This window comes from Pseudonaja textilis, chromosome 6, assembly GCF_049901715.1.
Source record: "Pseudonaja textilis isolate UNSWEBS1 chromosome 6, rPseTex1.2, whole genome shotgun sequence".
NCBI classification, from domain to species: domain Eukaryota; kingdom Metazoa; phylum Chordata; class Lepidosauria; order Squamata; family Elapidae; genus Pseudonaja; species Pseudonaja textilis.
The window spans coordinates 14,826,556-14,845,362 of record NC_141995.1 but is presented as its reverse complement, the minus strand read 5'-3'; the positions used below and the strand labels follow the sequence as shown (position 1 = coordinate 14,845,362).

The window sequence follows — 18,807 nt, the reverse complement described above, 5'->3', positions numbered from 1 at the left end:
CAGCAGCAGATTTTTCATGTGCAAGCAAATTCTTCTTACACAAATAACTGCACAAGCATCATTTGAAACCATATTTTAAGATTTTGCACCTTGTCAGGACACCTCAGTCAGTTTTAAAGAACAGAGAGATAACACTTGGGTTGACCCTACCAGCTGCATTTATTATGAAACTTAAAAGCTTGAAAAATCAAAACCATTTAGTTCAGGGGTGACAAACTCAAGGGGTCTGGCCCATGGTGCCAGTCTGGAAATAGCAAAGAACCGTCCTAAGTGCCTTTACTAACAAAAACTAGATGTGGGGGTTGGTCCCTTGCACCCTGGTTTCAGCCTGGATGGCCTCCTGGATGGCCAAAATGGGGCATGGGCATTTTCGCCCGCAGGGTGCTGTAGGAGGCATCCGTCCCGTTTGCCATCCATCCTGTCTACCCCCCTCCCCCCCGATGACCCACGGAAGACAACTACAATGCTGATCCAGCCCTCAAAGAAATCCAGTTTGACAACCGTAATTTAGTTCAACAACTTGATTCAAAAAAGCCTTCAATCCAAACCACACCGATAAACCAACAAACTTTAAAAATGGAGATAGGATTACAGATCTAAATGTCTGGGCTAATGTAGGATTTCTTTATAGACAGATAGCTGGCAAAAGCTCTTTCATAGCCAGATTTCGGAAAGCAAAGGGAACAATTGCATACATTAACTGTAGAGAAAATTGTTTGTAATTACAGTGGGTGACTAGATCTTGCCTTGGGGAAAGAGTTTGCTTGTCTTCTTAGTACAAAGTTATTTTAGTTGTTATAAATTATTTTTGAATGCTAATGAATGCAGCTGAATGGCAGGGCTGTATTTTAAATTTGCAAAAGCCCTTGTGCCAGGGTGCCTGAAGCATTGCCAAGATATATTTATATGTACTGAGAAATTTACCAGGAATTCATCCTCTCTATTTTAGATAGGGTGGCTGCATACAACGCTATGCCCTTAAGGCTAATAACAATAGCTGTGCCCCCTACGTAACGTAGTATGTGTGACATTTTTGCATAGTAGGTATTATATTGAAAGCAATAAGTTGTCGGAGGAAAAAAATTTGAACACGCAAAAGGTCAATTGCTTCAACAATCTATAACTTGAGACCTATACACATTGCTGCAATGAAACCAACTATGAATAAGCAAATTGGAACGTGATGGATTATTTTATGCAACGTATTTGACAGTCCTTTCAGTGATTCTCTTTCTTTTAAAGCAGCGGTGTCAAATTCAAAGCCTGGGGCCCAGATCAGGCCCATGGGGTGCTTAGATCTGGCTCATGGTGCTTCCCTGGAAATAGCAAAGGACCGGCCCATGGTGCCTCTGCCAGCAAAAATGGAGCTTGCGAGGACCGCGCATGCCCCCTTAGCTCCATTTTCTCTGGCAGAGGGTTGCAGGAGGCCATTCCAGCTGAAAACGGAGCTCTCAAGGGATGCACGTGGCTCCCCCAGCTCCATTTTCTCTGGCAGAGCGTTGCAGGAAGTCGACACAGCCGAAAACAGAGCTCAGGAGCCTGTTTTCACTGGCAGAGCGCTTGGACCACAGGCGCCCCCAACACAAGTGACATCATGCTGCCACGTCCACCCTAGCCAACCCACCACTCAATCTGATGCAGCAAGGACAACCCTGATGCAGTCCTCAATGAACTAGAGTTTGACACCCGTTTTAGAACCATGCCTAAGTAACTTTGAAACTTTGTGAAATCATTTTTTTAGCTTTGCTTTCCCACACCATTTTTTGTTTTTCTTTTGTGCCTATCTTATATTACCAGTGCCAATCTTTTCTAATCGGGGAATAGAGCAGCAGTCTTAGATGTGGTTAAGCCTGATTCTGATCCACTCTTTTAATAGTTACTAAAACTGACAAGGGTTTCACAAGCTCATACTCTCAGATCCTTGATTTTCTGTATCTCTTCCAATAAGCCAGAACTACAGTCTTCGGGGACTCATACTTGACAATCAGCTATATAAATTACAGAATCATGAACTTCTTTTTTTTCCCCTAGTAGAATGTACTAAGTGGGAGAGAGAAGGGAAAATAAAACTATGGGAAATTAAAAGGCATGAATTGAGAGATTGAGCTTTTCTTCTACCATCTTGCCTTCCTCAAAATGAAATATAATTATTTTCAGTACATATTGTAACTGTCTCTTCAGATTCCCATTAATAGCTTCATGGCTACTCACAATAACAAAGGAATTTGACAAAACATTTTTCTGCCAGAAATTGGAAGCACTTACCAATAGAACTTAGACTTATATACTGCTTAACAGTGCTTTACAGCCCTCTCTAAGCGGTTTACAGTGTCAGCATATTGGCCCCAACAATTTGGGTCCTCATTTTACTGACCTTGGAAGAATGGAAGACTGAGTCAACCCGAAGTTGGTAAGAATAAAACTGCTGGCAGTTGACCGAATTAGTAATAGCACTTAGACTTATATACCACTTCACAGTGCTTTACGGCCCTCTCTAAGCGGTTTACAGCATCAGCATATTGCCCCCAACAATTTAGGTCCTCATTTTACTGACCTCAGAAGGATGGAAGGCTGAGTCAACCCTGAGTCAGTGAGAATCAAACTGCTGGCAGTTGGCAGAATTAGCAATAGACTTGTATACTGCTTCATGGTGCTTTACAGACCTCTCTACAAGTGATTTACAATGCCAGCATATTGCCTCCAACAATGTGGGTCCTCATTTTACTGACAGTCAGCAGAATTAGCCTGCATTCTGATCACTGCAACACCACAGCTCATATTTATACTTACATTATAAATATAATTATTATAATATAAAAATACATTTATATATGTACTATGATTATGTTTACAAATCCATATTGTTGGTAATGTAAGTCAAGAACCATAATATAGTTGCAAATTTAAAAAGAAAATGAAAATTGCAGAAGAATAAGAACAAAAGCTGTAGGGGGAAGTTGTTAAGTACAGAAAAAGCCCTGTACTAATATAATGAAGAAAAAGAAGAAAACTGGGTAGAATATAGAACAGAAAATGCTTGGCTGGAAAGATGAAAAGAAAATTTCCACAACAGGTGAACCTTTTCCCCCTTTTAAAACCAAGAACACATCTATGATAGGATGAGCTTTGCTGTGCATTTAAATCTTCAATGGTCATTCTTAAATTGCTGCGAACCCTCGAAAATAGCAACTTGGCGTCTCCAGCAGAGCACATTCAGCACTGTCCTCAATTTATAAATCTGATTTATAAAATCAAACAATTTCCTTCTGTATAGATCTGCCCAGATTACACTTTTATAAACTAACCTGACTTTTTAACATTTGTAATTTCAGGTAGAAAGTGCAATCGATGAATTACCAAAAAAGAACTTTGGAGACCATTAAAACAGGGAGGAGGAGGAGGAGGAGGAGGAGGAGGAGGAGGAGGAGGAGGAGGAGGAGGAGGAGGAGAAAAAAACTGCCCTAAAACGACCTACCCATTTTGCTGATTACTGTCACCCTGGTTCTCTCTGGATCCACTTTGCTGCCCCTCTGTCACCTCTGGGGCCCTTTCGCTGAGCGATGCATTGTGTGGGGATTGCCATGGGGTATTTGCAGCACTCAGCACAGGGCAACGTTGGTCAGCGTTAGCTTTGACATTAACATGCACTCCTGAGGCAGTGAACGGGGGAGGCGTGACAGTGGCCAGAGGTGTAGGGGAAGCATGTAATGGAAGACTGGAACTGGCGGGCGTGAAGGCAGATGACGGTGATGGGATGGAAGTGACCTTGGAGGAGGACACAGCTCCAAAGGGCCTGGGAGCCTTATTGAAGGCCACGCTGGTTGTGGATGAAACTTTGGGCACGGCTGGAGATGCAATGGGCACAGGCTTAACTAGGTCCTTGGGCTCTACCTAGGTGAAATAAAAACAGGAAAAAAAAAATACACAAGAAAGCCACACACACACACACATGCGCATACACATGCAAAATATATCCACGGCATCTGTAGCGGTTTTGTTGTGAAACATCAATTGATGATTGACTGGTTGCACAAGTACACAGCATTGGCTGTAAAGCACTGACTGCCAACATCACACAGCGTGCGTCATTGAAAACATAAAACAAAAAAACCATGCATGAGCTGGTAGCCTTAGATTTATTTTAGCCAAAAATGTCACTGTAAAATTGGATCTAACAATTAGGAGAAAAGTGCAGCCCTTCAGTGCAAGGGTTACAGGTTATCAGTGAAAGGCAGAATCCTCATACTGACATTTTTACTTATTAAAGGATTATGTGTCTCAGACAGGACTATATTGGAACCATGTCTCTACTTTCCAGTGACAAATGACCAATTTATTTTTTTTAGAAGTTAGTTTTGAAAATAGTATGAAGTCGTATCAAACTCTGACACCAGAGAAAAAGAAAATTACAAGTTTTATTGCATATAATCAGGCTGAGTATTCTTCATCTTACCTTCTCCTCATTCAAAAGCCATTACTATCTTAACTTAACTTAAAGCAGGAGTCTCAGAACCGATCGCACCGTGGGCCGTATCGTGACATATCAGGCTGTATCGCAACATATTGGGATGTTTTTTTTGTGGGTGTGGCCGCCAGTTTGATAGGCCTGACTTAAAGGCAAACTCACATTATCTTTGCTACAAAATGTGAGTGTGTCTTCTTTTACTCAGTTCACTGTACTACAATAGCCATCAGACTTGCTGTACATGAATTTTATCTGTAATGTAGTTAAGCAAATCAACAGGCACCTATTAGATATCACATTCTACTAAGGAAAGCAAATCTTTTTGCATCTTTACAGACTCCTCTTCATAATTGTATCATATCTTTAGAGATCTGGCAGGAAAAGTCTTACATTAAGCCACCTTCTTATAAAAGATAAAGGTAATCATTTTCTCTGTCCAGTCAAGTCCAACTCTAGGACATGATGCTCACCTATTTCTTAGCGGGAGAAGCCAGCTTCGTCCTTTTGTGGTCATTTGGACAGCATGATTATATTATTATGTGCTCATCTCCATTTCTTAGCTGAAGGAACTTGTACGGTCCTTTCATGGTCCTTCTGTGGTCATGTGACCAGCATGATTAGATGATGAGGCACACAGAACACAGTTACCTTCCCGCAAAAGTGGTACCTATTTATCTAATTTCATTTGCACCTTGTTATAAAGCTCCTACTAAACATGCTTGTAGTCAGTTGCTCTTAGAATTTTAGGGAATTGAACAGGGCCTTTTAAGAACATGGCTGATCTCTATAAGTAGGAACAGTTTTTTAACTTTTATCTAAGTTTGGAAGGTAAACTGGACTAGGGCTGGTTAGCATTGGGATGGAGAATGATTAGGAAATTCCAAGATGGTAGACTAGATTAGAAAGAGGGAAAATACATTGGAATGGAAAAGTTGTGCAAATCACTTCTTCACTGTTACAAAAAAAAAAAAAAAAGCTGTGGAAGGGTGATCATTAAATCCCCAGGAGTTGAACTCAACTCAAAGAAAAGTCTGAAAGAGCTACAATAGATATTTTCCCATGTTAGTTCTTGATTTTGAAACCTTATAACTTTTATATTGGTCGTTTGTCACCCGATATAAATTTGGCCAATGCCAAAACAGCTGCAGTAAGGAGGACTTTCAAAGCCAAAAATTACACCTTAGCACCAAATGTTTAGATCAAAGAAAATAGCATATCTCAAGGATTCCAAAATAGCATCTTTCGAAGTATGACCCTATGCATGAAATGGGACATACAACACAACCATGTTGCACTGGAAGAGCTTTTCAGATCGACGGCACTGATTAAACAGAGCATTGAGAGACGGGAAAGAGTAAATTGGCTACAACAGGAATTCTCCTGTACTTGGGAACTGGGGAAGAACCCCTTACCTGCTGCACGGGAATTGGATCTGGCTTTGGAGCTGCAGGTGCTCTGAAAGAGAAAAGGAAACAGATTACATGGCTTCTAAAACAATTTATCCCAAAGTCCCATAGGGTGCATTACAATGTAGCTTCTAAAATCACAATGCAGATCAAACACTTTTTGAAGTCCCATTGACTTAATTCATGCTTGATAATGCTAATCAGTGGGACATGTCAGCTTAGCCAAATTTACATCAGCTGTTAATCAAAGTCTTATTTCAAACAACCAAAGATCAGTAGATTGAGCAGCAAAGCAGCTCCACCCAGCAAAGCAAAACTGAAGAGCAAACCATCTGCATCCTAAAATTAAACAAGAACGGCTTTGTATATTGAATGGACTTACAACTCAACGGGCCCATGCATGAACGATAAAACACTCCAACGTACTAACAAAAACCACACTGCTTTCAGTTTATACAATAGTGACAATGTATATGGCATCATCTCATTTATCCAACTGGCTTTACTTCTTACTGCAGGCACAGACCGCCAATGAATTAGTCCTAAAATAAACTGAAGGAGAATTTTGGAGGTTGCCTCATGAATAAAAGCTTAAAAATACAGCCTTCTTCCCATTCCTTGCACAGCACATCTGTGAAGAGTCTCAATTTTTTTTTTTTATGGTGATGGCTATTCTTCTACTTTTCAACCAGCTATCATACTTTCTTAGAAAATGTTCGCATATTATACACACACACACACACACACATTGTCTACAGCAGTTTCCCTTTACAATACGTGTGCTGTTTCAGCTCTAAAGTGCACGCAAGTTGCAACAATTCCTTGAAATGACTTCCTAAATACATGGCTGGGACCCCAAGATGCAGTACCGATTTTTGGAAAAGATGTCATAAAATAGCAATAGCACTTAGCACTTACATATTGCTTCACAGTACTTTATAGTCCTCTCTAAGTGGTTTACAGAGTCAGCGTATTGCCCCCAACAATCTGGGTCCTCATTTTACCCATCTTGGAAGGGTAGAAGGTTGAGTCAAGCTTGAGCCTGGTGAGATTCAAACTGCCAAATTGCAGGCAGTCAGTAGCCAGCAGAAGTAGCCTGCAGTGCTGCACTCTAACTACTGCGTCACCACAGCTCAATGTATTGAGCCGCATATTCTTCACCCACAGTATATTAAATTATTCTGAATATCCTGAGCATGATCCTCATTTCTGATTAAAAATTAATGGTGCTCTGAGTTGATTATTGCATTTAAGCCACAAAAGTAATGCTCAGTTAATCTAATATGAAATAATTTCTTAAGAATACTTGAGAAATTCATTTATACCTTAGCTGTCTCCCCTTCCCCTCTCAACTTACAACCCTTAGCTTTATCCAATCCTTTAAAAAAAAAAAAAAAGGAAGCAAGATTGCTACGGCTGGAGTAAAGAAAAATAAAAGAGCTTATGCTGGCAAAAACAGTACTTAAAAAAAAAACCCTGAAAGCAGTTTTCTTATGTATTATGGGCTGATTCAATTACTTCCAAACAAAAGCATATTTTAAATGCATTTTGTGGCTAGATTCCTGAAATAGTCTAGTGATTATTACTCAGGATTGAAAAACCCGGAACATTCTTGCTCGCACACAGATAGGCACTGATGTGGCTGTGAAAACAAAAGTTAATAAACAAAGCCAGGCAGAAATGACAGCTTTTGGTGTACTGGGTCCTCATAGATCAAGACTGGGCAGATTGAAATAAGTTAATTTATCCATTAACTAAGCCCCATTCACAATAATTAGCCTTTTATGTGCCCAAGAGCTTGCCTATCCTATCACTATAATTTATAGTATAAAAGTCTGCACCAACAGAACATATGTGTGGATAATGCCACAGGACCTGTCTTCTGTTCTATTATCTCAATTTGGAGTAAATCATTTTTCCTATTCGTAATTTATTACAGAAAGAGGGGTGGTGCACCAAATTAGGATTGCTTTCTGTATATACTGACTGTATTTCAGTCAGTTTCAACCTCTCAGTTTGACAAGGAGCCAATCATTTAAGTCAGGGGTGTCAAACTCAAGGCCTGCGAGCCAGATCTGGCCCATGGATGCTTAAATCTGGCCCGCAGGGCTGTCCTGCAAATAGCAAAGGACCGGCCCACGGTGCCTCTGGCAGCCAAATGCCCCCCCACCTCCCATTTTCGGCCTGGATGACCTCCCACTGCACTTTGCCGGCCAAAACAGGGCACGGGGGAGCGCACAAAGCTCCCACACACTGTTTCGGCCAGCAGGGTGCCGCAGGAGGCCATCCATGCTGAAAACAGGGCAAAGGGTAGGCGTGTGAGACCCCCCTGCACCCCATTTTGGCTGGCAGGGAGCTGCAGGATGCCTCTGTCCCATCTCCCCCCCTCCCCCAGCCGGCCTGCGGAGGAGAACTACAATGCTGATCCGGCCCTCAAAGAAATCCAGTTTGACACCCCTGATTAAGTGAATGATTAATGAATTAATCGTGATTAATATAAAGAGCATTATACATTAAATCTATATCAAAGGAAAAGCAGGAACACAATGTTTTCTTGCAAGAATGGAAAAATTGGGAGGAAATAAGCAGTTGCTCTATGTTTCTTCAGTCTCAATTAACTAATTGGAAATGCTGTATCTGTGTCAGAACCAACCAGATTTTATGAATTCTACAACAAACAGAAGAACAAAATCTATTAAAACAACTCATTTATTATATGGACAGTTTAATGGCTTTTCAACCACTCAGTCCTAAATCTATTTAATTTAAAAAAATAGGTTGCGCCTTCAGATCACAACCTGCTTAATCTGTCAGTTATATTTTTAGCAAAAACAGTCAATGGTACAGTAGGTCTTAGAACCGTATTTGTTTCTGCTGCAACAGTTACTCCTAACTATCCCTTTCCCTTTTAATATGATATGGATACACACACACACACACACACACACACACACACACACGCACGCAGGTCTTGGTGTATTTGGGTCTTTTCGCATGTAAGATTGAGAGTATCTTGGCAACGAAAACAAATACATATGTGTGTGTGTGTGTATGTATGTATGTGTGTGTATGTGTATGTATGTATGTATGTATGTATGTATATGTATGTATATATATATATATATATAGAGAGAGAGAGAGAGAGAGAGAGAGAGAGAGAGAGAGAGAGAGAGAGAGAGAGAATATCAATAAATCCACTTCAACCCTTTCTACCAATATATTAGCTATTTCATGTAACGAAATAAGGTGACTTTCTCTACAGGAAATATAAACCAACAAACTCTTCATTCCTTACATTTTTGTTTTGTTCACCTTTTCCTGCTTGGTTCATCTTTTCCTGCTTATTTGAGACTTAAAAAAAATATGGAGAACTATGCCAAGTCATCCATCCAGCAATCTGGAAACGTTTGCTTCAAGACAAAACTGTTTTGTTTCAAGTCAAAGCTACAACTTGCTTTATAAAGAAAAAAAAAAAAGCTGAAATGCAAGAGGGAATGGAAAAGGAGGAACACGTCGTAACACAATAGTTTTTAGTAGTTGGCTGAAGAAGACAGAAATTAGCAACCACACTCAAGCAAAAAAGCTAAATAACATTGGGGTGGACCCAATGGCTATTTTACTATACAATTTTGTTGCAAGCATTATATTCCACAATGTCACAGACAATGCCAGCATTTCAATAATTGCCAGACACATAAATTATCTGAAATTGTTCTATTTCTAGAGGCTGGGTCCATTCAACATGCTTCCAAGTAAAGTCAAGTAACACCCTGCAGTTTTGACAATATATTAGTTTAATTATATTGAGGCTTAGAAACGATGCACAGGTATCCCATATAAGTCACAAAGATGCCATGTTATTTGCACAATGACTTCTTGACAAATTAAATAAAAACCCGCCCTCAGAAGCTCACGATTAGCTTAATATATTATGAAATTCAGAAAATGGGTTAATACAGTAACCAGTGTTACATTAACTACCTCTACAGAGGTAGAGAAACGAAAAATGGAGAACAACCTGAGAGTTAATATATCATTCTGGCAATCACAATGACAATCCTGGGTGTAACTACAATTACTATATTAAGTACAATTTCCTATCAATATTGGCACTATTTTATGATGGGATATTACCATATTCTATCATAAAACTAAGTTAAATGTCATCACTTCAGTATTGCTTTTCTCTCCCCTCAATTCTGTTTAACAGGAACAGATCAAAAGATGCTGAATAAAATAGAATAGAATATTCTTTATTGGCCAAGTGTGATTAGACACACAAGGAATTTGTAAACATACATTCATTATAAAACATTAGATGCAACAGTCAGTAATAGTCATGAATACTAAATATGCAATCAACATAAATCATACTAGGATACTATGTAAACAATATAAATAGTAAGATACAAGCAACATATAAGAAAATAAGGAGATAGGTAAGAGAAAATGAGAATAATTATGGTAATACTGCCTTTCTAGATAGTTTGACAGTGTTGTGTGAATTGGTTGTTTAGCAGAGTGATGGCATGGGGAAAAAACTGTCCTTGTGTCTAGTTGTTCTGATGTGCAGTGCCCTATAGTGTCGTTTTGAGGTGCAGGGTAAGTTGAAACAATTTATATCCAGGATGCGAGAGGTCTATAGATATTTTCACAGCCCTCTTTCTGGCTCATGCTTTATATAGGTCCTCAATGGAATATCACATTTTGACTTTTGTGTTCATTCAAAGAGATTACTCCAATAAAGCTTTTGGATTTTTTTGTCATTACAGCCTACTATTAGTTATACACACAGTTTGTAAACAATATCTTTTTGAATATGCGTGTACGGATGTGCACACGTTACACTTTGATTTACTTTACAGGAATGGTTTTTTTTTTCCATTGAATTTTTTCCGTTCTTTTACATAGCATACTGCACATTGCTAATTAGTAGTAAGGCAGTTGGGTACATAATTCTCTATGTTGACGTTTTACAGTTATAACTCCTAACTCCAAAAAGCTAGTTGAGTAATATTGCAACAGATTTCTCATTTTATTGAATATATTTTTCTCCCATGGCTGTTTGTTTTATTTTCTATGTTAGCATTGATCAGATAGTGAACAAAACCAGATCTTCACACAAGACGAAGACCAGAAATCACAGTCTTGTGGACCAAACGCTAGTATAAGTAGCAACATAAAGGATGGAAAATTAAAGATGGAACAGATAGGATTATAAAATAGAAGTACAAAAAGCACTAGATTGAAAAAGTAAGAATTTGAAGGAATTAGAGATGGAGAAAATAAAAATGGTTAATGTTACAGTGTAGGAAAGCCATGAAAACTTGTAAAGCCTCCTCAGAATTAAACTCATGGACATAGCCACTTAGTGTTCTTAGCAACAATACGGAAGAGGTTTACCATTACTTTCTAAAGGTAGTCCTTGACTTATGACAGTTTGTTTAGTGATTGTTCGAAGTTACGATTGGACTGAAAAAAGTATCTTATGACTGTTTTTCACACTTTTGACCATTGCAGCATCAAAATACGGATGTTTGGCAACTGTGTCATAATTACGACAATTGTGACGTCAAATTTTGAGAAGTTCTGACAAGCAAAGTCAATGGGGAAGCCAGATTCACTGTACAACTGTGTTACTAACTTAGTAACTGAAGTGATTCACTTAGCAAGTGTGGCAAAAAAAGGTCATAAATGGAGCAAAATTCACTTAAATGTTTTGCTTAGTAACAGAAAATTTTGGCCTATTGTGGTCTTAAGTTGAGGATTACCTGTACTGGGATTTTTTAAAAAAATTCCTCAATTGCTCAATAATCTTGCAGTTTCCAGGTAGTCTCCAATTTAACCAGTAACTTGACATGCTCCAGTTTAGCTTCCAAGACTAAACAAAGGTCAGACAAGTGAAATACAAGCCAGATTATCTAGACATTATTGTCAGGATTAGTGGAAGAAATAATACTAGCAAACAGGAAATAGAGAAATTCTGAAATTCTATGAAGAAATTAGAAGTACTATTGACAAGTAGAATCTGGAGGTGGCCGTAACACTAAAAAGAAGAAGTGAAAATACATGAGGGAGGAAAAAAAGTTGAGTTAATTATAGAAAGAAGTTGATCAACAAACGTAGGCGTGAGTAAAAGAGCAGACATACTTTTGCTAAGTCTGCATGCTGGTACATATCCATAAAATAGAAAAATTAGGCCAATCTTCTCAGTGCTGGAAAAATGAAAACAAAATAGGGTGCATTTTTTTTGCATAATCATTCATGTAAATAAGCAAGACACCTGACCTAAAGGGGCTTTAGCAGATGGCCAGTTTCTACAAATATATATTTGAGTTGGACAGGAGGCATGCCTTGAGAGTTGAATCAACAAATAAATAAGAAACATTGGATGGTGGGAGTAACATTCATTTCTACTTTTCACCTTAAACAAAAGTCTAAACCTCCCTTTCTTAGTTCTGAGTATTCAGAATGCAACTGTACATTACTAGCTCTTCATCACATGTACAAAATAACCGAGTTTAGGTTTCATTTTTCTGATTTATTTTTCCATTTTCAAAAGATACACTAGATAATATCAAGAATAAATAAAATCGCTAATATGGCAGCTAGCCTGAATAACACAACCAGTCATTTGGAGGGGTGGGGGGTGAAAACACTTTTATGTAAACGATAGATGAGTAAGATTAATGCAATTCCAGAACATTTAAAACAGTCTGATAAATGTGTTATCTACAGTCTTGCTACCAAACAGGCATCACACTCAAGAGTAGATGGTGCTATTAGAAATTAAAACTGAAAGCCAAAATGTCCAAATCTGTCAAATGCATTTTGACCAACAAGGTCTTCTTCAGGAGCTTAAACTGGTGGCTTCCTTAAAAGAATTGAACTCCATCTTCTAGTTCTCGGCGGCCTTTCCCTGAACTGAACTCTCTCCTTTGTCACAATTCCTAAAAGAAGGTACACTACTTTAAAAATGATGCATACTAATGGTTTTGTTGTTGTTGTGCTGTTTAAATACAGGCAGTCCTCAAATTACAACAGGTCATTTAGTGACTGTTCAAAAAAACTGACTTATGACTGTTTTCATACTTACAACCTTTGCAGCATCCCCATGGTCACATGATCAAAATCCAGATGCTTGGCAACTGGCATGTACTTATGACAGTTGCAGTGTCCCAGGGTCATGGGATCTCCTTTTGTGACCTTCTGACAAGCAAAGTCAATGGGGAAGCCAGGTTTACTTTATAACCGTGCTACTAACTTAACAGCAATTCACTTAACAACTGTAGCAAGAAAGGTCATAAAATGGGGGTGAAATTCACTTAACAAATGTCTCACTTAGCAACAGAGAAATTTGGGCTCAATTGTGGTCATAAATTGAGGACTACCTGTAGAAACAATTGGCAAATAAATTTAACAACAAGATTAATCAGTATCTTTTAAAACAAAAGCTATGAAAGTAGTAGTAAAAAGGTTATGTGAAACTAAGCAGAACTTAGTAGTATTAATGCTAGTATTAGTATTGCTAGTCGTTCATTAGTACAACAGCCTACCAGCCAAAGTATTAATTTATTTTTAATGTTAAAGGGAAATTCAGAGATTTTACAAATATATCATGGAGGAGTAATCATTTTGGTTTCAAAGCTAGATGAAGCCACGAGAGTATGGATGTCTCTTAAAATTGATCCATGACCTACAACTCAGTTCTGCTGAAATTGTTGACAATCAAGGGTGAAAGTCTTACTGACACCTCTCCATTCAATCCTACTTGCTAGATTTCCAGCCCTGTCCCTGGGAAACCCACCCAGGAAATCTTCTCACAATATTCTCGGGTCTAGCTCAGAGTATCAACACACTAAGAAATCTATGCAACTACTGGGTCTGATAATTTTTTTTTTTATTACAATATTTCTACGTTCCTTCATTGCAAAAACTGGCTCTGGGTAGGACACAAAAAAACCTCCCAGAAACAAATCACAATTACTTTCCCAATGACAGTAATAAAGATTGCCTAAGAATTGCCGATGGGTTGTTGGGTTTGACGGCCTACTAAAACAAAATGGTTTCACAATCTTCCAGATTGACAAATGTCAGGCACAAATAATTAGGATAGCAGTTGTGTTAAAAATTTATTACGTGCTACCTATACACAAGAATCTGGACTACATAATTAAGGCAAATTGGTGCTAGCTAGGGGTCAATGAAATTTATGGGGGCTGGATTTGGATATCTTGTGGAAGCGCAGTGACTCCAAACTAATGATACATTTAACCCTATCCTCAGCCTGCTCATCTCCTACAGAAAGTTGGATCAAATAGCACCACTGACACCTTGTGTTCCACAATATAGAGCAGGGGTATCAAACTCATGTTGTCACATGACGTATCGTGACTTTTTCCCCCTCCACTAAACCAGGAGTGGGTGTGACCAGCACATCACAGGTAATAACACAGGTATTACTATGGCATGCTAAAACATGGAGCTCTAATGAAGCCCTGTATATCTGTCTTATTAATTAAACACTTTCAAAATAATCTTATAAACTCTCTAGACATAAAATCTACATATGAAATATAAAGGTATAATTTCATGAATTGTTCTTCACACAGTAAATATTTTTTTAAAAAGGGAAAAAAAATATGAAAAAAAATCACAGCTATTACATGGAAGCCAGATTTTCTTTTTCATCTACAGATAGTTCTCAACTTACAATCATTCATGTAATAAAAATTTGAAGTTATAATAATTTGAAGTTTGAATTTGAAGTTATAATAGTACTGAAAACAATGACTTATGACTAGTCCTTGCATTTATGATTTTAGAAGCATCCCCACAGTCACAAGATCAAAATTTGGTAATTGGCAAATTTTGCAATTACATTGCAGCGTCTCTGGGGGCTAGCCAGCTCTCCAAAGGCAAATCAATGGGGAAAACTGGATTCACTTAATGACTGTGTGATTCATTTAACAACTGAGTAATTTGTTTAATTGTGGCAAAAAAGGTTTATAAAATTGGCTATGACTCATCAGCTGCCTACGAATGTAGCTACATTCCCTCAGTAAAGCAGTAGGGTAAAAAAGTCTTAAAGTTAGTAATTCAAAACTAATTAGTTAGTAATTCAAAATTCAAAACTACAAGGTAAACCATAATGAATTGCAATCTCTATTTGGTGATAACCTCCTCCCATATATCTCTCTTAAACTTACTGATCATTCTACTAGGTAGCCATTGTAAGAAAAGGTGATTTAGGTACATGAAGTGTTCAGGAGGTTATTGGAGACCTTATACTTTGAATTCCAAGGTCTTCAGTACTGCTATTAGTAAGATGAACCTCAGCACTGGCAGTACACCGTGGCCTTTTGACTGACCCTGTTGGTGCAGAGTTGTTGAGTAATTGCACAACTTTAATTGACAGGCAATCCTTGGAGATCATATACAACATAGGGCATCTACTATTTTGTTAGCTATGTCCGAAAACTAAATATGAAGACCTAGTGTAGGAACGACTATTTTAATTATGACTTTTTCTCCTTTGTTAAAACAGGGGTGGGCGTGGCCAGCCCATGACACATACTGCCTGCATGTTTGACACCCCTGTTCTAATGTTAGGCGTTTCCACAAACAAATTCTGTTTCTAAGTTCATCTAGTAAAGAACATCTGGTAGAGAACATCTAGTATCTCTCCCAATTATAAAATTGGCTACTGTGTGATTGTCCTGATGAATATTCATACACCCTCAAACAACTATATATAGGAGATAAAAATGCAAATAATTTCCTAATTAATGCTCACACAAATGCTTGTGTCCAGGAAATTAATATAATTTTCATCTCTAAATATATCCTTCCAAGTATCCAGTGATGAATTCGTTGCTCATGAGAGGAAAGTGAAACAAACAACCAAGTTAATAAGTATACTAAGATATGATTTGTTTAATTATTTTTAATTGAAAAGTGCAACTGTCACACTAGGATACAACTCCTGACTTATTAATCACAGTGACAAGGTTTATTCAACACCTTAAGCTTAAAATAAATCAGATTATGTAACACAAATTTCAAACTATACATCTATTTGCTATGGATTCTAAGCACTTCTGGAAATTTTATAGTGGCTTGTACAGTTTCCAATTTGTACAATAAAAAGCAAATCAAACATGATAGAAACAAGCAATTTTCCGGAAGGATAGTGCTTTTAAAAAAGGCATTTGAGCTGTCTACTGAGAAAATAAACATATTTAACTCCAAGAAACAACCACCTTTTTTTTAATGCCTTGGCATATTTATAGGGTGCTTTTAGGCCAGAGGTCTAACTAACTAACTAATTTAGCAACTTGAAGACTTGTAGACTTAAAGAATTCTGGAAGTTGAAATCCACAAGTCTTAAAGTTGCCAAGTTTGAGGCCATGGAAGACATTAGAAATAGTCAAGTTTCTGTAGTTAGCCTGGAATAAAATTTACACCCAGGGAAGTTCAATTAGTGGGAATAGTATGACTACTGGTTTATGAAGTTAATGTTCCACATGCAAAACAAACTTTAGACTAGGAAACGCATTCATGTAGAATTTATTTATTATTAAGGTTTTTTTTTACGCTGCTTCACTCCATGGCCTTCAGACGGCTTACTAAAGAATCCAAAATAACAAATATAAACTTCTATGCAAGTAAAATATTTGCTTAAATTAGAATAATAAAATTTAACAACAAAAAAATAAAAATTCCACTCTGATCTCTACATCTTATTAAGTTTTGTGATACAAACAGGAGATAATAAAAAGGGACTGCTTCTTCTAATGACAATTAGTTTCTTCCCCTGCAGTTATTCCAGACAAATAACAGCCCTACTGAAGTGTTATTTCTTTATAATGAAGCACTGCTACTAAAATCCTGGCTCCATACCAGATTTGATATAGATATTAACACTTCCCATTCCTAAGAACGTCTCATATATCTGACTATGCAAAAACCAAAGATTTGAGAATGCTTTGAAAGCAATATACAAGGAGGACAGGGATTTCAATTTCACCAAATCAAAAACTACTGTCTTATATTCAAGGTGCCTCAAGTTCTTTTTAAAATCCTTTTAGTTCCCGTATCTTTTGCAAATATTATGTTACTTAAACATATGGGAAATTTGTCAATACAATCCCTGGTCTCTCTACAGGGAAAAAAAGAGTCTCAATTGCCTTCCTTCAATATTCTTGGGAGTTGTTTGTGATTTGTTTTAGAAACTGTTACTATCGTGGGGTATTTAAAGAAAGAACAGGCAAGAAGTGCAATTTTATTCACATATATTTAATGTTTAACAAACACGTGTAATAATATATTTTAAATATATAATGTCATAGGGAAGAGACTACAGATAGCTGCCAGGAGCTACTGCCAACAAGAAGTCTCTGCTTTGGTCGCCACTAGACTGAGAACATAAAAGGCAAATGTGAAAGTTGGACCTAAGAATTGAGGCCTTTGAATTATGGTGCTGGAGTAGAGTCCTGTGAGTCCCTTGGACTGCAAGGCAATCCAACCGGTCAGTCCTAGAGGAGATCAACCCTGACTGCTCTTTAGAAGGCCAGATCCTGAAGAGGAAACTCAAATACTTTGGCCACCTAATGAGAAGGAAGGATTCACTGGAGAAGAGCCTGAGGCTGGGAAAGACTGAGGGCAGTAGAAGGGGACGGCAGAGAATGAGGTGGCTGGATGGAGTCACTGAAGCAGTCAGCATGAGCTTAAATGGACTCTGGAGAATGGTAGAGGAAAGGAAGGCCTGGAGGAACGTTGTCCATGGGATCCCAAAGGGTCGGACGCAACTTCATGACTAACAACAACAACCCTCTTCTATGACAAGATGAATTTATCTTTAATATCAACTTCTCTTTATTTGCACAATTGACAAGGAAGCAGGCTCTGATCCCAGTTATTAGTTAAGAGGGCCTCATCAGGTGGCAGCATGCGGTAAACCTTGAGTGAACTCAAAAAGGCTAAGCAGGGTCAGCCATGATTAGGACATGGTAACCACTTAGGAATCCCAGGGCTACAGAGAAGGGAGTAAAAGGTTTAAAAGGCAATAGCACAAAAACCTCCACCAACCAAGTTGATGTAATCACCAGGAGTCAAGTTCAGTTTGAAGTAATTGTTACTCAGAGGACTAAGGGCGTTGACGAAAATGTGAAGAGCAGGGTGCAGCATTTGGCTCATGAAAATTCCCTAAAACTTTGAGTCTTTCATCTTTTATGAATCTGAAATGCATGAGAACACTAAAACTATTTAATTTGATTTAATGACATTTAAATTAAAGCAAATTAATTTTTATGACAACAATCTTTTTTTGGGAGAGGATTAGAATACTGTCCAATTTGGACAGTATGGTTCGATGTATTATTTATGGACAAACACTGTTCTTAGCTCCTCCCAATAGAAATTTGTGCCCTAGCATGAAATGATCAGCATATTAACATACTTTTTTGCTACTTACAATTCAATTAAAAACAGGTGTACAATATACACTGCAGCAAAATATGAGACCTTTAAGATCCAGAGAAAACTATTCTGAATAACCATTCTATGTTACAATATGATGAACCAAAAAGAATCAAGCCTCATTAGTAATCACAGTATGTCTTATTATTTCCCCCTCCCCAAAGAAAATGATATTGTTCTTGGAAAGTTCAAAAACCATGTGTCAAACAGGTACAGAAATGCTTAGAATAAAATAGCAACCAACATTAATTTGTTTGATAAATAAATGAGTAAAATGGCAACCAATATTAACATTTAGTATAATTTATATAACAAATTGTGTGTAATTTTTGGTACAGTGGTATCTCAGTACTTGACTGCTTCAAAACTAATGGAATTTGATGCAAAAATATTTTTGCATGATGCATTTTGGTGCAAAAATATTGCCCCGATAGTCATTGTTTGTTTGGTACTTGA

General features: G+C 37.8%; 1 protein-coding gene across 7 annotated transcripts in view; it reads right to left on the bottom strand.

Annotated features, from left to right (window-relative positions):
- Positions 1-18,807, bottom strand: part of PDLIM5 (PDZ and LIM domain 5) — a 139,850-nt gene that overhangs the window by 65,971 nt on the left and 55,072 nt on the right. For 5 of the 7 annotated variants that reach the window (XM_087935911.1, XM_087935910.1, XM_026698312.2 and 2 more), the window contains exons 4-5: positions 5,878-5,920; positions 3,476-3,891 (exon numbers count right to left, since the gene is read on the bottom strand). In XM_087935911.1, coding sequence (XP_087792037.1) covers positions 3,476-3,891; positions 5,878-5,920 — 459 coding nt within the window. The remainder of the gene's footprint in view (positions 1-3,475; positions 3,892-5,877; positions 5,921-18,807) is intronic. The other 2 variants (XM_087935912.1, XM_087935914.1) reach the window with 1 other exon arrangement.